General features: G+C 42.9%; 1 protein-coding gene across 1 annotated transcript in view; it reads left to right on the top strand.

The window, feature by feature from the left end:
• Positions 1–20,928, top strand: part of LOXL1 (lysyl oxidase like 1) — an 84,499-nt gene that overhangs the window by 23,805 nt on the left and 39,766 nt on the right. Inside the window, exon 2 of the mRNA XM_030187110.1 lies at positions 20,559–20,667. Coding sequence (XP_030042970.1) covers positions 20,559–20,667 — 109 coding nt within the window. The remainder of the gene's footprint in view (positions 1–20,558; positions 20,668–20,928) is intronic.

The raw sequence follows: 20,928 nt of genomic DNA, 5'->3' as shown, positions 1-20,928 counted from the left end.
CTCTCCTCCTGTAGTGGAGGGGGAGAGAGTACCTGATGTCTGCTGAATGTGCCATGGGGATGGTTGGAAGGGTAGATAAATGGGGGAGGGGGAGGCAGAGCAAGGTAAGTGTGCCATGGGAAGGGTGGTAGGAGGCACATAACAAGGTAAGTGTGCCATGGAGAAGGTTGGGGGCAGGCCAAGGTAAATGTGCCATAGGGAGGGTGTGAGGGGAAGCAAAGCAAGGAAAATGTGTTGTTATTTTGCCATGAGGAGGGTAGGGGGGCAGAGGCCTAGTGGCTAGGGTGGTGGACTTTGGTCCTGGGGAACTGAGGAACTGAGTTTGATTCCCGCTTCAGGCACAGGCAGCGCCTTGTGACTCTGGGCAAGTCACTTAACCCTCCATTGCCCCATGTAAGCCGCATTGAGCCTGCCATGAGTGGGAAAGTGCGGGGTACAAATGTAACCAAAAAAAAAACTGCATTATTGTCTTGGGGAAGGTGGATGGGGGCAGAGCATGATGAATGTATTATCATTGCCATGGGGAGCGTGGAGGGGGCAGGGCAGAGCATGGTGAGCGTGGAGAGAGCAGGGCATGGTGAGTATGCCATCATCGCCATGGGGAAGGTGGAAGAGCGGGCAGAGCAAGGTGAATGTGCCATTATTTCCATGGGGAGGGTAGGAGGGAGCAGAGCAAGGTGAATGTGCCATCATTGCTATGGGGAGTGAGGGGCAGAGCAATAGAGTAAGGTAAAGAGTATGCCCTGGAGAATAGATTAGGGTCAAGGAGAGATACAATAATAGCTGGGGGGGGGGGGGGGGAGGAGCTGTGCCTGTGGGGAGAAAGAATAAGAGGTAACGGAGTATGGGGGAAGAAGAATGAGAGGTGGGAGTACTGCATGTGGAAGACGATTTTGGGGGTAGACAGAATTAGGGATCTTGCTGTGAAGTAGAAGGAGAGAGAACTGCAGTCAGAGTGAGAGAGGGAACTGGGAAGGCTGGAGCCTGAAGAGGGAAAGACAGGAAGGAATTTCAGGCCTAATTTCTTCATTTCCTCCTGGCCCAGCTCCACAGTGGAGTGGAGGAGTAGGCTAGTGGTTAGGGCACCGCTCTTGCCATCCAGAGGTGGCCAGTTCAATCCCACTGCTGCTCCTTGTTATCTTGGGCAAGTCACTTAACTGTCCACTGCCCCAGGTACAAACTAAGAGCCCCTTTTACTAAGGGCTTACCACTTACTATACAGGAAGTACCACCGGGCTACCGGTACTTCCCAGCCCTAGCATGCCGTCATATCCGGTGCTACACAAATATATTTATTTTTGTACCACCGGGTTAGCGCGGGAGCCCTTACCGCCACCTCAATGGGTGGCGGTAAGGGCTCCCTCCCGAAATGACTGCGTGGCAAGTGCTTTACTTGCTGCACAGCCATTTCCTGCAGGAAACAAAGACTTCCTTTTTACCTGCTGTGGTAAAAGGGAGCTTCGGCATGCATGAAAAACACGTTCCAATGCCTGCAAAGGCCCCCTTTTGCCACAGCTTGGTAAAAGGGGCCCTACAGGGACAGGGAAATATTCAGTGTACTGGAACGTAACTCACCTTGAGCTACTTCTGGAAAAGGTGTGAGCAGAATTCAAATAAATAATCATTGGGAAATTCCATGCAAAAACACTGCAAATAATGCAGAATTTTCAAAACTTTTATGCAGCATTCCCCCAGGAGTAACTGGCATGCACTCAAGTGGATTAAGTCAAGTGCATGCTAAAATGATTCAGCCTGAGTTAAAATGACGGAAATAAAACAAAACAACATTTTGTTGGGTTATTTTATGTTATTTTGAAGAGACAAAACAAAATTAAACATTTGTTTTTGCTCTATTTTTTTTTATTAATAACAGCACTTCATTAGCATCCATGGATTATTATTAAAATACTTGTTCACCTATCACATAATTCCTAAATGAATTACAATCAAAATATTCACAATAATAAGAGCCCAACGCCTGCTTCTTTACACTTGCATTATCTATTTGAAACATCCGCTTGTCCCAGACTGTATGGCAAAGAAGACTGCAACTGACCAGAGGCATTAATCAAACTGTTCTGTAGGAGGCAAAGACCACAGACCTTTTCTACCAAAGCTATTAAACATCTCTCTGACAGTTTTCCACTGCCTGCCTGAGCTGCATTTGAATCGGTGAACCAAAAGTAAAGACTCCCTCACCACTGTGCCAGTTACCTTACATCCGTCATTAACTCAGCTAAAGTAGTGACAGGATCATTGGGTTGACATGGCATCATAAAGTCATTCACCCTTAGGATGAGTTGGCCCTGTGGTTCGGTGAAAGGTTACAAAGTTTTTCAAGGACTGGGATGGTTCAGGAGATCTGTACATGGATATAGAACCTGTTTCTCAAGAACTGAGGGCTCAAGGGATTGGCATAGAGAAACAAATCCACTTTTATTCCTGGTGGACAAATGTTCACATCCCATAAAAAAAAACACCACTACAACTGAAATCTGGGTTGGCAGCAAAGAAGACGAGGAAAATGATAAAAGGGATGGGACAACTTCCCTATGAGGAAAGGCTGAAGTTGCTAGGGCTCTTCAGCTTGGAGAAAAGACAGCTGAGGGAGATATGATAGAGGTCTATAAAATAATGAGTGGAGTGGAATGGGTAGACGTGAATCATTTGTTTACTCTTTCCAAAAATACAAGGACTAGGGGGCATGCAATGAAGCTACAAAGTAGTAAATTTAATACGAATCGGAGAAACCTTTTCTTCAGTCAACGTGTAATTAAACTCTGCAATTAGTTGCCAGAGAATGTGGTAAAGGTGGTTAGCTTAGCAGGGATTAAAAAAGGTCTGGCCGGCTTCCTAAAGGAATAGACCATTATTAAATTGACCTGTGGAAAATCCACTGCTTATTTCTGGGATAAGCAGCATAAAATGTATTGAACTTTTTCTGGCTCTTGCCAGGTATTTGTGACCTGGATTGGACGCTGTTGGAAACAGCATGCTGGGCTTGATGGACCTTAGGTCTGTCCCAGTGTGGCAATACTTATGACTAATTGCAAACCCTCTTTAGAGCCCGAGGTGATCCCTTTCTGCCATGTATAGATAAATAACACTATCAGGACAGCATGGTTGAGACTGGCACAGCCACTGCTATGCAGTAACCTCTTTGCGGAGGGTTTCAGCTTTCGGGAACATGGCAAATGGCATTCTGACCCTTTTTACTGGCATAACATTTATAGACAGGTTTTTGCTTTTGTTTTCAAAACATAACTGTAAAACCGATTTTAGAAAGCCTCATGGAAAACAAACCCCTCTCTGGCCCTGACTCAGCTGATGGAAAATGACTCCATGCCTGCAGAATGCCGGCTTGTTCTTGTGGTCTGCCTGCTGCAGCCCCCTGTGCGTGTTGCATGGTGTGCAGAACAAAGAGTAAGATTCAGGGATTTCACCTAATTTCCTCCTGGCCCAGCTCCAGAGGCAAAGTGGGAAACAGAGGATAAATATAGTCTTGTAAGCTAGCAATACTAAACAGATGTGTGGAGTGTTTTTTAAATGTTTTTTTTTCTTTTCCTTATTCTTTATGTACGGATTTAACACCCCTCCCTTCTCCTGTATCCTACATATACTTTTCTCCTTTACTGTCCCTCCTTTTCTTTACTCCATTCTCCTGTTTTATTCTTCTTTCTCTCCTTGCTTTTTTTTTTCCTTTTCTTTCTAAGTAAATATTTTGGTGCCTGTTAAACTGTTTCCAGTATTGTTGTAGTGACTCTGTTAGTGAGCAGGAGATGGGGAGTATAGACCTGATTTTATAACAGTAGTCTGTTTCTGAAGTCCAAGAAAGTATCTATTTTAAGTCTATTTTATAAAGGCAACATAGGTGCCTATGGTGCTCATTTTCAAAAGAGAAAAAACATCTCAAAATCGGCACAAAGCAGCAGATGGATGTTTCTCTCTCAAAAAGTCTAAGTTGTGATTTTTGAAATTCAAAATTGGGACGTTTTACTCCGCAGTTTGTCTAAATCACAAGGGGGCATGTTGGAGGCATGTTTTGGGAGGGATTTAGACAGGCTTAAAATCTGGACGTTTTTCAGTGATAATGGAACAGGGAACAAGGTCCAGGGCAAAAATGAAGCATGTTTTTATCTAGACCTATTTCAGTCATGACTGTCAGAAAAAGGTGACCACTGAAGGAATTAAGGCATGACCCCCTCTTAATCCTCCAGTGGTCACTCCTCCCCCTCCCACCCCCCAAAGATGTGACAGTAGATACCAGGTTCTATGATGGCTCCAGATATTGTGGCCATTCCTAACAAAGCAGCAAGCACGTGGATGGAGTAGCCTAGTGGTAAATGCAGTAGACAGTGAGCAACTGGACCCAAGTTCAATTCCCCATTAACTCCTTAATTTCAGTACAAAGATGTGAGCCCTCCTGGAATATAGATTGACATACAGTGACTTCTTGGTATGCAAATTTCTCTTATGTATAGTCATTGTGAATATCCTGAAAACCTGACTGGCTGGATGTGTCCTAAGGACTGGGTTGAGAACCACTGATATAGAGGGCAGGCCTCTCTCAGAAGAAAATTGCCTCTGATTCCAGACTTGGTTGTTACCCACACAGACGTTTTGTATATGATGAAGCCTAATTCAATGGTGGAACAAGACCGTTAGAAGATTTTGCTGGGAGGGTCTTATTAGGATATCAGAAGATTAGAAAGGAATAGGGGTAGGCCAATATAATAGGCATGGGAAGTAATAGGATCTTGAAAAGAATCCTCTAGTCCACAGGGAACCAATGTTGAGCCATTAGGGGGGGGGGGGGGTAACATAATCAAACTTCTTTTTTCCTAAGAGTAACTTGATAGAAGTGTTCTGGCTGAAAGCAGGATACTAGGCTGGATGGAACATTGGTCTGATCCAGTATGGCTGATCTTATGAGGCATCAAAGTTGAGAGAAAGTGAGCCCTTGATATAAGGAATTGCAGTAATCCATCTTAGAAATAACTAAGACCTGGATCAAGATACACCAAGAGGGAAGATCTAGGATCGAATTGACAGAGTGTGTTTGCTTCAGTGTAAAGAAGTATTTTTGGATAACAGAAGCGATTTATTGGTGAAAGTTAAGATTCTTATCATGTATAACCCCCAAAACCTTCACAGTAGCTTAAGAGGGAAATGAGTCCTGATGATGTAGGAAAGAAAGGAAGGGAAGAATGAGGAATGTTGTGAGAAAATGACAGATTCAGATTTGCAGGTATTAAGCTTTAGTTCATTTAGAATTAAGTGGAAGAGAACTGGCGAGAATGTTTGATAAGAAACGGGTGGTCCGGCCCTGATTTGGGCTTATGCAACTGGTTCTGCTGTCAGATTTTGGTAGGCCCTAGAGCACTGCTGCCACTGCTATGCCTGTATCTGGATCTGCCATTTATTGTCCACCTTATTTACTTTGGGGCCAGTATTCAATGGGACTTATCCTTATAAATGCAGTGGGGATAACACCGACTCAGCCTGTCCCTTTTGACATGGAGTTATGTGCTCATCCTCATCTTTTCCCTGATGTATTTTATTGACAAAATCATCATGTGATCAACTATCTGTAAAGGCCTGCAAGGACTGCCTCTTACTCCATTATCACTTTTCCCCCAGCTTTGGCAGGATAGACTTCACTATACTGGTCTTTTATAATGGTTAGTGTGGTGACATAGGTACAACTGTAAGACAGTTGAGGTGGTGACAAAAGAGGAAAAGAAGAAATAATAGGAGGCAGGACACATCCAAGGAGGGGGGAGCAGGAAACGGGGGCATGGTGGATGTTGGCACAAGTTGAGGCCCACTTCCTAGAGGAAGGAACCAACTGGCACACACCTGATGAACTGGTGGGCAGAACAGTTGGAAAAGAAGATGGCTGGCTGGTGGGGAGACTGTCTATCTACAGAACCAGGATCAATTGCTGCACTCACCCCTCTGAAGACCAAACTTGACAGGAGAGAGGAACAGAAAGTGAAAGCAAGAAAAATGAAGGGTGAATGTGGAAGAAATAGATGGAAGAAAAGAAAGGGGATGAACTGGATTAAGTTGAGAACTATAGCTCAGGCTGTTTTGATGGAGCAGTTCTTAATCCTGGAAGTAGAGATATGCACTTATAAATGTGCATTCGGCTTGTTAGTATACTTTTAAACATAAACTAACAAGCCAAATGCACATTTTTATACTTTAAAGAAGCTTGAAATGAACTGAAAAAATCTCCAACTGGAAAAGTGCATGAAAATTACCCAGAAATGAACTAAATATTTTTCTATGCATTTTACTAAGTAATAGGTATGATATTCTCTCACTGACTTTCTCTTCTGGAACAATCAGTATTCCTCATATGTTTCTCCTCTGGAGAGAGTTGACAACGCCAGCAGGTTCTGTGTTGAAAGCTTAGTGTAGAGTTGTAAATGCTTCTGTTTGATTAGGCATCCTTGGTGTTCTAAAGGTTAAGAGCCTATTAGGTCCTGATTGCTATAATTGCATTCCTATCATTTTTTAAATGGTCCAAAATCATTTGACATGTAACAGCAAGAATGGGCGCTGCCTTCCCTGACAAGTTTGAACCTCTTCTGCACTGAATGGCTGGAAGGAAGCTTGTAAATGCAGCCGGATCATATGTCCAAGTTAACCTATGATTTTGTTTAAAAGTGTCATTTTAGAAATTTAAAAAAAAAGGTAAAATTATTTCCTGGTTTTTTTTTTTTTGTTATCATGGGGATGGGGATGAGAAAGCTGGGAGAAACTATTTTGTGGTCAGTATTAGAGGGGGTTTTAGAGAAGGTCATGTACTGTGGTGTTATGCTACACCTGATGTATTAAAATCTGTAAAGGCAGTAGATCGAGAACAATGCAGTTAATTCTAAAACATTGCTGAAGGGTTAGAAAGAAAAGTTTGAATTTTGTGGATGACATGAAGATAGCCAATAGAATGGATACCCCGGAGGGAGTAGAAACCATGAGAAGAAATCTCCAAAAATTAGAAGAATGGTCAAAGGTCTGGCAGTTAAAATTTAATGTGAAGAAGTGCAGAGTGATGCACATGGGGTGCAGAAATCTAAAGGAAATGTAAGAGATAGGAGGACAGAGATTAATAAACACAGTTCAGGAGAGGGACCTTGGGATGATGGTGGGATCTGAAGGTGACAAACCATGCGGCAAGGTGGTGGCCACGCCAGGAGGATGCTAGGCTACATAGAGAGGGATATAACCAGCAGAAGAAAGGAAGTGTTGATGTCCCTGTACGAGTTGTTGGTGAGGTCCCACTTGAGTATTGTGTTCAGTTTTGGAGACCCTATCTTGCTAAGGATGTAAAAAGGCTTGAAGTGGTTCAGAGAAAAGCAACAAAAATGGTGTGGGGTTTGTACCACAAGACATATGAGGAAAGACTTGATCTGAAGATGTATACCCTAGGGGAAAGGAGAGACAGGAGTGATATGATACACACATTCACATATTTGAAAGGTATTAATATACAAACAAACCTTTTCCAGAGACGAGAAGGCGGTAGAACTAGAGGATATGAATTTAGGTTGCAGGGGGGCTGACTCAGGAATAATATCAAGCAGTGCTTTTTCACAGAGAGGGTGGTAGATACCTGGCATGCCCTCCCAACAGAGATGGTGGAGTTGAAAACAGTAATGACATTAAAAAATGTGTGGAATAAACACAAAGGAATCCTGTATGGAAGGCATGGAACCAAACTAGCTTAGAGGTGATTAGGTGGCAACACAGTAATTGAGAAGGAAAGTCGGTGCTGGGCAGACTTCTATGGTCTGTGCCTTGATCATGGATGGATAGATTTGAATGGGCTGGAGTGAGGCTTCAATGACAGCTTCAGTAGTTGGAGAACAAGGGTAGTGCAGAGCAGACTTCTATGGTGTGTGACTTTAAAATGGCAAGGACAAATCAAGACCACGTATGCATATGTAGTATGACATCATATTTATGCCATGAGTATATCTTGTTGGGCAGACTGGATGGACCGTACAAATGTTTATCTGCCATCATCTACTTTGTAACTATGACCTCCAGGGTATCTTGTTCAATGTCTGCATTTCAATGCACATTTGAAACTGGTACCTCATTATGATGTCATTATTCTCTCTCTCTCCCTCCCTCTCCCTCTCTCTCTTTCTCTCCCTCTCCGCAATCGCTTTCCTGCTGTTCAGATGGCATTGGTTTCTCTCTCCTATTACTTCAGTGGAATTCCTTTCACTTTTTTAACTTTCATCTAGTAACCACTAATTTTAATTTGAAACTATTGTCTCATTTGGATATAATCACTCTCTCCCTCTCCATCCTCTCTTTCCTATTAATTGAATGGCATTCCTTTTGCTTCTTAAATTTACTCTTAGTCTGTAAACCACATTGTTATGTCTCCAGGAAAGGCGATATAGCAAATTGAATAAACTATAAACCACATAACTGTTATTCATGTGCACTTTGCACGAAAGGGTGCAGCTTTCTTTCATGGTGTTTACAAAAGGAAAAGATTGCATATGAGCAGTTTGGCCTGTTCCCTAGTCTGTGCCTCATTTCCCTTCTACATTCTCCTTTTCTTTTCTTTACCTCCTCTGAGCCTTACATCACCAGAAATGACCAAGCATGAGCTCCAAATAGATTGTGTGATGCCTAGAGGGGACTGGGAGCTGGCGAGGGGAGTTTGGCTGTTTTGATCAAGATATAAACAGCAGGAGTTAGGGAAAAATGTTTCAGTTTTGTACATGGCAGAGTCGCAGAAATCCAAGAGGACATACAAGGCAAAAGTCATCAATTCACAACAGATATTTTTATGGCTGGAGAGTTGAGGGGAACCAAAAGATGAGAGCAGAAAGCAAAGTCCCCTTTAGCTTGAGTACTTTGGAAGACAAAGGATAGCAAATCTGATGCTAGAAGGAAGATTTTGCATATATGTGGCATCCCATATACTTAGATAACAAATGCAGAGCACTACTAGACAATATAGCACCACTGCAAACCAGAACCTCACATAGAAAAAACTCAATACCATGGTTCAACGAAGAATTGAAAGAACTAAAAACACAGGTCAGAAGATTAGAACGAGCATGAAGCAAGAAAAAAGACGAACACACATTCAAAGACTGGAAACAACTACAAAGAAAATGCAAATACACTATCAGACAAACCAAAAGGATGTATTATAAAACCAAAATAGGACCAAACTACAAGGATACACACAAACTCTTCTCACTCATAAACAATCTCCTAAATACTACAACGGTTACCTCCAACAACACAGACACCCCATCAGCAACCAATCTTGCGAAATACTTCAATGAAAAAATAACAAAGCTCCGACTCATGATACCTACCAACATAACGGAGTACACAGACATCCTTGAATGTCTAGACCCAAAACCCAGGGAATACCCAGCAGATCGATCTTGGACCAACTGTGACATACTCTCTCTCATCAGACGAAATCGCTCACTGGCTCGGAAAATACGCCAAATTGCAATGCAAACTAGACACTTGCCCTACTAGTCTGATAAGATCTGCACCCAAACAATTCAAAACAGACCTCGCGAACCACATAAACTATAGGCTCCAAAATGGGCTCTTTCCCACGGATAAAGGAAACATCCTACTTACACCGCTGCCAAAAGATCCCAAGAAAAGCACATTGGACCTAACCAATTATTGCCCAGTAGCATCCATTCCGCTCATAACCAAACTCATGGAAGGCGTAGTGATGAAACAACTTACTGAATACCTAAACAAATACTCAATTCTGCATGATTCACAATCAGGATTTCGGTCAAATCATTGTACTGAAACTGTTCTAGTGTCCGCAATGAACTCATTCAGACAAGCAATTGCAACAGGTGACAATATACTCCTCCTACAATTCGACATGTTGAGTGCCTTTGATATGGTTAATCATAGAATACTATTACATATACTAGAATACTTCAAAGTAGGAGGCACAGTTCTCAAATGGTTCAAAGGATTCCTGACCACAAGATCATACCAAGTAACAACGCACGCAGACAGATCACCCCCATGGACATCTGAATGTGGAGTACCCCAAGGATCCCCCCTCTCACCAACCTTATTCAACCTAATGATGACACCTTTAGCCAAACTTCTAGCCAATCAAAACCTCAATCCCTACATATATGCAGACGATGTCACAATCTACATCCCATTCAAACATGATCTAATTGAAATCACCAACGAGATCAACCAAAGCCTCCACATCATGCACACCTGGGCGGATGCATTCCAACTAAAACTAAACGCAGAAAAAAACACAATGTCTTGTACTCACCTCCCAACATAACACAAAAAACGTCTCCACCATAATCACACCACTGTTCTCTTCCTGTCTCACAAAACCTGAAAATTCTCGGAGTTACTGTTGACCGAAACCTCACTCTCGATACCCATGTGAAGAACATGACGAAAAAGATGTTCCACACCATGTGGAAACTTAAAAGAGTAAAACCATTCTTCCCGAGATACATATTCCACACCCTGGTACAGTCAATGGTAATAAGCCATTTGGATTACTGCAACGCACTATATGCAGGCTGCAAAAAACAGACTATCAAAAAACTCCAAACAGCCCAGAATACTGCCGCCAGACTCATATTTGGAAAAACTAAATATGAAAGTGCAAAACCCCTAAGGGAGAAACTGCACTGGCTCCCACTTAAGGAACGCATTGCGTTCAAGATATGTACGATTGTACACAAAACCATTCACGCAGACGCCCCTATCTACATGCTAAACCTAGTGGACCTACCTCCCAGATACGCCACAAGAACATCCCGCAAATTTCTCAATTTGCACTTCCCCAGCTGTAAAGGACTAAAATACAAGCTGATGCATGCCACCACCTTCTCTTACACGAGCACGCAGATATGGAATGATCTACCTACAGACCTGAAATCAATTGTCGAAATAAATAACTTTCGCAGATCTCTGAAGACACACTTCTTCAACAAGGCCTACAAAGAGAACCAACAGCTTCACTGATCCACTCTACCAACCCAACCAGCTATGAAAATCCACTTCTACAATCACCCACCTAATCACTTCCTCTTTCTTACCTTACTCAATCTCTGCACACTACTAATTGTAACTGATATTCTGGAATGACAATGTCATAACAAAATTATGTAAGCCACATTGAGCCTGCAAATAGGTGGGAAAATGTGGGATACAAATGCAATAAATAAAATAGATACATCAGTACCACTAATGTATTTTTAGATAATTTAGGGCACAAAACAAACTAAGAGGGATAGTTACTAAGCCTGCGACAACAGAATATGAGGGGAGTGGCGCATCTCCAGCACAGCAGAGCAACTCTTCCCTTTCCTGTCTTGGGTTTGCTGCCTCTGCCGCCTTACTTACTTCTGAGCCTGGCCCAAAGCTATGAAAGTATTGAGGCCTGCACTCAAGCACCGTTGTGTGCTGCCCCTTTGAGGGGAGAGAGAGATACATGGTCATGTTTGAGTCCAGGCATGTGCATAAAAAGCCATGTGATTCTCAATACATTTATAGCTTTGGACCCAGCTAGAAAGGAGGTAGGGCGACAGTGGTGGCAGAAGGCCCAGAAGGGGGAAAGGAAGAGAGAGGAGATGCTGAACACCTGGGCAGAGGAATAGGGAGAGAAGGGGAGATGCTGAACTGCAGAGGGGAAGGGAAAGATCTTGAACCACCTCGGAGCATCAGATACCCTTTGGCCAGTTCTGTGTGGGGTTGTATTCTCAACAAACTATGGGCCCTGTTTACAAAGTTACACTACTGTTTTTAGCACGCGCTAACCGTGTATATGCCCATAATATTCCTATGGGCATCTACATAGTTAGAGCGAGCTAAAATCGCTAGCACACCTTTGTAAACTGGGACCTATGTTAATAAACTGCAACTTGGTTCCATACTTTATTACATCAGTCCCTTTGGGGGCTGCAAGTAAGTCTGACTTCATTTTTATTTCCATGGATTCTCAATTCTTGCTGAGTGCACTTCAAGATTGGAAACTATTTTCAAAGGGATTAATCCCTGGACTGAAAATTATACTCCTTCTCCTGAGCAGTGGCTACATCTGGCTGCCAAATTCCACAGACAGCTAGATTTAGCTCAAGGATGAAGGGATATCCTGGAGAGGTCTAGAGAGGGAAAGTATGCTTTCTCTAGGATTTCATTTTTAAATTCCTGAATGTACCTTTGTGCACAGATTCTGCCCTCAAGTTAAGTAGTATAAAATACCTGTTGACCTAGCCTAAGCTAATTCTCAAGAGAAACTACTTGAGTACCTTTGAAAATTAGCTTAAATATCTGTAGTCACAGTAACCACCCATGCTTTTGAAAATTACCTGTTTTATATCTTCAGGGAGGGATGGGTAAATAATTCATTCTTTGAAGTGAAAAGCTAAGATTTTCCCAAATTGGCATCTGCAAATAATGTCATTTCTAATCTAATTGGATGGAAAGGTTTGTACCAGTCACCAAAACAGTAATACTTCACTATAAACACTGTGTTCGGTCTTACATACTCCAAAAGGTTATATATGTTTATATATGAAAAATAGAAAGGAAACGCCTCAGACTTCTGATGGATGCCTTTAAATTTTCTACTCGTTCATATATCCATCAAAGGCATAAAAACCTTCCAGCCTCCCTACTTTCACTCAAAACTTTATTTTTAATTAACATGTTCCAAAAAACTTTCATTTAAATTATACTTAGCTTCTCAGCTTAGTTTCATGGTATCCTCAGGGTGTTAAGACCATTTCCAAATTCGAAGTTCTTTCACTTTCAAAACCGAGAGAAGAACTTCAAGAGCACAGTTTGAATTTGGAAATGGTCTTAATTTCAAAGCTATTGTTCTTATGTCTGTACATTGTAAATGCCCTCCTTTTCCTGGCACGTTATGTAAATCTTTTAATATCGTTCTGCCCATCATGTTTAGATCCCAAGAATTTTGTAATTTTTTTCACAGCTACATTCATGCGCTGTAAACATTCCAATCAAATCAGCTACTGTTTGTTCGTTCAGCCTGGTTAAGTTGACTATAAAACCTGAACCAGGTTCAAAATGGTAAGAGATTTATTATGATTAGTAACCATTAACGTGTTTGGAACCCAATAAAGATACTAGAATGTATCTTCATTAGGGATACCCTGAAAAACTGACTGGTTTGTGCCCCCCCCCCCCCCCCCTGGATTGCAGTTTGACACCTTTGCTGTATAGTCTACAAATATTTCTATATATGGTCAAATCTGGAGCTATCTTTATGACTGCAGATCTTTTAGGGAAAGTGGAATTAGGGCAGATGGTTCTGGTGTCAACAGATTAATCAAGAAGAGGAGTGGGGAATGAACTTTCTGCCTCTTTCTCTTTCCTAATATTTTGAGATACAAGCAAGAATCTGTTTTAAAGAACATCCATTGCCACTGGAAGAATATGGCAAGTTGATATAAATTTTGGGTACTCATTTCTAAGGATGAATTTAATAAAACAGCTCAGATTTGTTTGAAATGTGTTTGCAGGTTCATTTTTCTCTGTGATAAGAGGCTTGTGGCTTTACTCAAATGAAAGCAGAGGAAGCCAGCACACCAGATCTTGGGAGGGAAAGCTGAATGCACTCTCAGCTCCCCAGTGCTTTCCCTTTCTCAAAATCTGGGACCAAGCACTCACCAGATGAACTGCTTCCAGCTTCCAATACTTTCCCCATTAGGACTGTAGGCTATTAGAAGTTTCACTCTTCTCGGCAGGAATCCACCCATTTTGGGCTTAGGCCCACCCTTCAGCAGCACATTCTTACTCCCAATGTACTAAATTCATGGAATGCAAATTACTATTGTGTTAAAAAGTGTGTGCTTTCAGAAAAAAACAGCATCCATCACAGGGGTAATAGGTAGCCAGCCATCTTTATCACAATTAAGCATCTTCCTTCCTATTTGTGCATGAGTGGAGAATGGCTCACACACTGACATGGAGATTAAAAACAAAAAAACAAAGAATAAAACTAGTCAGTCTCCTGTTTGATTCCCTCTCACTCTCTGGATTGTATACCTCTAACCCCTAACCCCTCCCCCCAAAAGATCTCATTGGTTGCCCAATGTGGGCCCCCTCCCTTTCCCTCATACCTTTCCCATAATCCTGGACCCCCTCCTCCATGCACCTCCAATGTCAGGAGGCAGGAGTAATGGCCACACACTCCTGTCTCTGCACCGCCTACTTGTCCTGACACTGGTCATTTCAGTAGTCTTCAAACATTAGATAAACTAATCCAAATTATTTTAGAGTGCTTTTCACTGCATATTTAATTTGAAGATTATGAGTTTAATAAAACAGTTCAGATTTGTATGAAATGTGTTTGCAGATTCATTTTTCTCTGTGATAAGAGGCTTGAGGCTTAACTCAAATGAAAGCAGAGGAAGCCAGCACACCAGATCTTGGGAGGAAAAACTGAATGCACTCTCAGCCTTTCAGTTTCCCAAAAGGATTTGGCTCAGGATTTTATCTCAGTTCCAGATCTATTATTTTGTTGGACTGCTCTTTTTGAGCTCCACCACCCTCCATAAGCAATGTCTCCTCACATACCCTGTTGCAAAAGGACCATGGGGTGTAGCACTGCCTTTATGGATGCTATTGGCAAACAGAAAAACAACAACATCATACTCTGGACCTTTTCCTTCCTTGCTGAGAGCATCACTGAGCTGATGTGCAGGATGGGAGCCAAACGATATCGCAACATTTTCTACTTTATCTATTGAAAGCGTGATGGGAATGGGAAGACCTCATGGTGCTTCCCTTCATGAGCAGTGAGATCTGATGCTCTTCCAAGTGAGTTTGGCAAGATGTTTATGGAACTGAATCCAGCGTTCTGGGGGTCATTAATCTCAGTGCCTCCTGCCTCGACACAATGACATCACTTTCCATTAGTGGCTCATTCTTAAAGAATGAGATTATTCAATGGATAAGAATAACTAAAATAACGGAGAGAACAACAGAGCAGGGGGCTCAGCTAATGCATGTTCTTGGCAAAGGAGCAGGTAGATGGGTGGGAGGCTCATTGCTTTTCTTTCTTAATGTTAAAAAAAACTAGAGAATTCTTTGGGAACATGGAAACATTTGAAAACCAAGAGATAAGAATATTTATCATTGAGACTGCCTCAGCTTGAAGTTTGCTCTCTAGTTGCCAACTCATAATCTTCAAATTAAATAAGCAGTGAATAGCACTCTAAAATAATTTGGATTAGTTTATCTAATGTTTGAAGACTATTGAAATGGCCAGTGTCAGGACAAGTAGGCGGTGCAGAGACAGGAGTGTGTGGCCATTACTCCTGCCTCCTGACATTGGAGGTGCATGGAGGAGGGGGTCCAGGATTATGGGAAAGGTATGAGGGAAAGGGAGGGGGCCCACATTCCACCAATGAGATTTTGTAGAGGATCAGGGGTGAGTGGAGGGGATATTTGGGTAACCAATGAGATCTTTGGGGGGGAGGGATTAGGGGTTAGAGGTATACGATCCAGAGAGTGAGAGGGAATCAAACAGGAGACTGACTAGTTTTATTTGTTGTTGTTTTTTAAATCTCCATGTCAGTGTGTGAGCCAATCTCCACTCATGTACTAATAGGAAGGAAGATGTTTAATTGTGATACAGATGGCTGGCTACCTATTACCCCTGTAATGGATGCTGTTCTTTTTTTTTTTTTTTTTTTGAAAGCACACACTTTTTAACACAATAGTAATTTGCATGCCATAAGTTTAGTACATTGGTAGTAAGCATGTGCTGCCGTAGGGTGGGCCTAAGCCCAAAGTGGGTGGACTCCTGCCGAGAAGAGTGAAACTGCTAATAGCCCACAGTCCTAATGGGGAGAGTATTGGAAGCTGGAAGCAGTTGATCTAGTGAGTGCTTGGTCCCAGATTTTGAGAAAGAGAAAGCACTGGGGAGCTCAGAGCTACAGAGTGGAGAGAAATCTATCGGAGCACAAAATACTCAAGAAAATTGTTCTGCCCTCATTTGCGTGGATGCAAATGATAGGATATATTCTAAGACTACAAATAAATCCTGTAGTTCCCCGCAATAGGCTCTTTCAGAGTACATGTCCAGTTCCCTTTGTCTTATGGGCAGTGTGTATTTTCTACCAGAAAAGGTGCCAGTACTCAAATGGTAGGCCACCCTTCAAGAGTGGGGTGATCACTGAGGGACCCACCCCATAATAGCCAGGCCCCCTGCAACCAGTCACAGAATCTATGACAAGACAGAATTGGTGTGTAGACCCTGAGATCTATCATTAAAACTTGGGTTCCATGGGTCAATTTTAGCAGACAATGGAAAAGGTGCCGGTACTCAGTGCCCCCAAGTACCCCCTCAAAAAAGCCCTGCTTATGGGACTCTTTCTATTGGCTTGCCTTGTTCTGTAAGCTTGCTGGACAAGTAGCCTCCCCCACCCAAACACACCCTTCTCTCTCCATTGGGTCTAGAGAGTTAGTTTGCAGCATATTTCCTCTGTGAACTGAAACTGCCTGTGCTGTATTATGTTGTATGATCCTTACATTTCACCACTGTAAAAGTATAAGCACCATTGCTATTCAGTGTGTGACTGAAAATCTCCCAGCCTCTTTTGCTTGAGAGAGAACTAGCGGAGAACAGATTCCCAGTTTGCAAGGCAAAAACTCTTGTCCAGCACATTTGATCTGTAAGTTATTTTTCCTTGTTTAATTACTGCATTAAAGAAGATTTTGGTTCAAGAGTTTTGATCTAGGTGTCGTAATAGATAATACGTTGAAATCTTCTGCTGAGTGTGTGGCGGTGGCCAAAAAAGCAAACAGGATGCTAGGAATTGTTAGGAAAGGGATGGTGAATAACACTGAAAATACTATAATGTCTCTGTATCGCTCCATGGTGCGACTGCACCTTGCGTTTTGGGTTCTGTTCTGGTCGCCGTATCTCAAAAAAGATATAGCGGAATTAGAAAAGGTTCAAAGACGAGCAACCAAAATGATAAAGGGGATGGAACTCCTCTCATATGAGGAAAGGCTAAAGAGGTTAGGACTTTTCAGCTTGGAAAAGAGACAGATGAGAGGAGATATGATTGAGGTCTACAAAATCCTGAGTGGTGTAGAACAGGTAGAAGTAAATTGATTTTTTTATTCTCTCCAAAAGTACAAAGACAAAGGGACACTCAAGGAAGTTACATGGAAATATTTCTAAAACAAATAGGAGGAAATATTTTTTCACACAGTGAATAGTTACACTCTGGAACTCTTTGCAGGAGGATGTGGTAACAGTGGTTAGATTTTCTGGGTTTAAAAAAGGGTTGGACAGGTTCCTGGAGGAAAAGTCCATAGTCTGTTATTGAGATGGACATGGGGAAGCAACTGCTTGCCCTGGGATTGGTAGCATGGAACGTTGCCACGATTTGGGTTTCTGCCAGATACTTGTGACCTGGCTTGGCCACTGTTGGAAACAGGATACTGGGATAGATGGATCGTTGGTCTGACCCAGTATGGCTACTGTTATGTTCTTATGTTCTTAAAGCAGGTCTAATTCTGGGCACTTTTCTTTTCACCCCCAGGAAGCCATTTTGCTATCCGTTATTGGCAATAAACATTCATCATGTAAACACTGTCCATGTCTTGCTCACAAAACACTCCATCTGGAAACATCTTTTTGGTGGCTAGTGGACGTGGGCATTTTTTTTTCTGCGAGAAATATGTATATCTGACTGTTATACTATTTTTTGGATGCTTTTTCTTTTTCAAAAATGAGCCCCTAAATCACATACCCCGTCACCCCTCCCCTCCCCGTCACCCCCCTCCCCTTACCTTACTATTGCCCTGGTGGTCTAGTGACCTCTTCGGGGCAGGAAAGAGCCCCCTCTTTCCTGCCCGGAGCGCTGCCCTGCATGCATCCTTCCTGTTGCTGATCCTCGGCGCCGAGTCAAAAAGGCTGCCGAGAGTTGAAGTCTCATGAGGTCACTTCAACTCTCGGTGGCCATTTTGAATCGGCTCCAAGGATCAGCAACAAGAAGGATGCAAAGTGGGCTACTGGACAAATGGGCAGATTGGCAAAACCCGTCCGGTTGCCTGGACATGCCCTCAAAAAGAGGACATGTCCGGGTAAATCCGGACATACGGTAACCCTACAGATAACTAACAGGATAAAGTTAGGACAGCCTTCTTATCCTAACTTTTTCTTGTTACTGAAAATTGGCACAAACCAGATAAAGCTGGCTCTGTCCAGACTCCTTCAGCATTAAACAGTTAAATGCCACTAAATATCCAAGTTCACCCCAGTCAGACTAATTTAACTGTGCAGGATCATAGGTTTCCCGTTGTCCCCATCCCTATGCACAGCTCTCACTTAGTGTCACAGATAGTACATTTCATTAACTAACCCAGTATCTTTGTGACTAACTACGGATAGCTATCAGGCTTATTTTCGGAAGGGAAGGATGCCCATCTTCCGACACAAATCGGGAGATGGGCGTCCTTCTCCCGAGATCGCCCAAATTGGCATAATCAAAAGCTGATTTTTTGCATCCTTAACTGCTTTCCGTTGCTGGGACAACCACGGGGGGGTGTCGGCAGTTTACCGAAGGCGGGACGGGGGCGTGGATAAGAGATGGGCGTCCTCGGCCGATAACGGAAAAAAGAAGGGTGTCTCACACAAGCATTTGGTCGACTTTACTTGGTCCCTTTTTTTTCCACGACCAAGCCTCGAAAAGGTGCCCGAACTGATCAGATGACCACCGGAGGGAATCAGGGATGACCTCCCCTTACTCCCCCAGTGGTCACCAACCCCCTCCCACCCAAAAAAAATTAAAAAACATTTTTTCCAGCCTCAAATGTCTTACCCAGCTCCATCACAGCAGTATGCAGGTCCCTGGAGCAGTTTTTAGTGGGTGCAGTGCACTTCAGGCAGGCGGACCCAGGCCCATCCCCCCCCCCACCTGTTACACTTGTGGTGGTAAATGTGAGCCCTCCAAAACCCACCCGAAACCCACTGTACCTACATGTAGCTGCCCCCTTCATCCCTAAGGGCTATGGTAGTGGTGTACAGTTGTGGGGAGTGGGTTTTGGGGGGCTTAGCACCGAAGGTAAAGGAGCTATGCACCTGGGAGCAATTTGTGAAGTCCACTGCAGTGCCCCCTAGGATGCCCGGTTGGTGTCCTGGCATGTGAAGAGGACCAGTGCACTACGAATGCTGGCTCCTCCCACAACCAAATGCCTTGGATTTGGTCGTTTTTGAGATGGGCGTCCTCGGTTTCCATTATGGCTGAAAACCGGGGACGACCATCTCTAAGGTCGACCATCTCAACATTTAGGTCGACCATCTCTAAGGTCGACCTAAATGCTGAGATTTGAGCGTCCCCGGCCGTATTATCAAAACAAAAGATGGGCATCCATCTTGTTTCGATAATGCAGGTTTCCCCGCCCCTTCGCCGGAATGTCCTTAGAGATGGACGCCCTTAGAGATGGTTGTCCCTGTTCGATTATACCCCTCCATGCGTCCTTCATCTGGTCAGTGAAGACAGAGTACAGCTGCACAGGGTTTGAATAGTACAAATAAACTAGGCATAAGGTTATCTGCATATACCATCCAAGATGAAAGATGCCAGATATAATATAGTTACAGTCTACTCTTGGAGCAACAGACACTGGATCAATTGGTATTGAGAACAGTGGTCAGTGGCCAAAAAATATTTTTGATTATTTCTGGGAAAAGAAACTAAAAATGTTATGAACCCCCCCCCCCCCCCCCCCAAACCTCCTAGTATCATCCATTATCCTTTCCTTAATGTTTAGGTGTAAACAATTTTTATTGATGACAGTTCCAATTACACAAATCCAATTAGTCTCATGCATTACACCAGTGTTCTCTAATGTTTCTCGTACCTCACACTAACACTATTTGCTTTTGTCTCACCTAGAATGTAAACCGCACTGAACCCTGAAAAGGGCATATTAGCGGTAAACAAGAATTTATTTGAATTGAATTGAAATAAATAAAGCCCAACAAAAATAGACATTAATACAAGCATCAGGAACAGTGGAGCAATGGACACTGCCTTCCCTCAAATAGGAAGGAAAGTTATCAACGAGGGCTACCATTGATGGATTATTTTACCACAACTTGTGCCATTTTAGCACAGGGTCCCATTTTATGCAATGAGACCCTGTTCTAAAATACCAGGATTGTGGTAAAATAATCAATTTTAACAGTAGCCCACTTTGATAACTTCCCCCTATAGTCTGTACCTCAGAGGATGAACTGTACTCAGTACTCACAAAGAACATAACTAATTACAGCTCATTGTTACAGAACTCATATATGCATGAACCAATACAGTATTTCCTGGGTCGCTCAAACGTATTTCAAAATGAAGCAAGAGGCCATTCCCACGATGCAAAGTGTGAACGTTATTGAGCAGCACATTGTACTGTATGAAATTGATTGCCTGCCACGCTAAATTCTCTATTTACTGCTCTAAACCCTGCCAGTTCTTGCTGGGGCTTTTATTGTTCCCTTTTGTCTTTTTCAGGACTTCCAGATTTAATACCAGATCCCAACTATGTCCAAGCATCGACCTTTGTGCAGAGGGCCCACCTCTACTCTCTCCGCTGTGCTGCCGAGGAGAAGTGCCTGGCTAGGTAAAATAAAAGTGTAACTAACAATTCCCATCCAACCACTTCCCACCTCCTGCCTCTCAGATCTCCAGTGTATCTTCCCAATTTCTCCAAGAACAGTTTCTCTGTCTTTTCCTTCATGGTCTAGATCTGGTGCTTCTCTCTGAGGTGAGTTGGGTTTGAGAAGTGGTGGTGTGAGTCCTAAAACAAGGCATCCTCTGCCTCTATATTCTTTTTCCATGTTGTTTTCCCATGGAATGGGGCAGTTTGCCCCTATTCTGACTT

The sequence above is a fragment of the Microcaecilia unicolor genome, chromosome 1 (genome assembly GCF_901765095.1).
Source record: "Microcaecilia unicolor chromosome 1, aMicUni1.1, whole genome shotgun sequence".
Classification (NCBI taxonomy): domain Eukaryota; kingdom Metazoa; phylum Chordata; class Amphibia; order Gymnophiona; family Siphonopidae; genus Microcaecilia; species Microcaecilia unicolor.
Note: the sequence above shows the minus strand (reverse complement) of the source record. Positions and strands in the feature narration are given on the sequence as shown.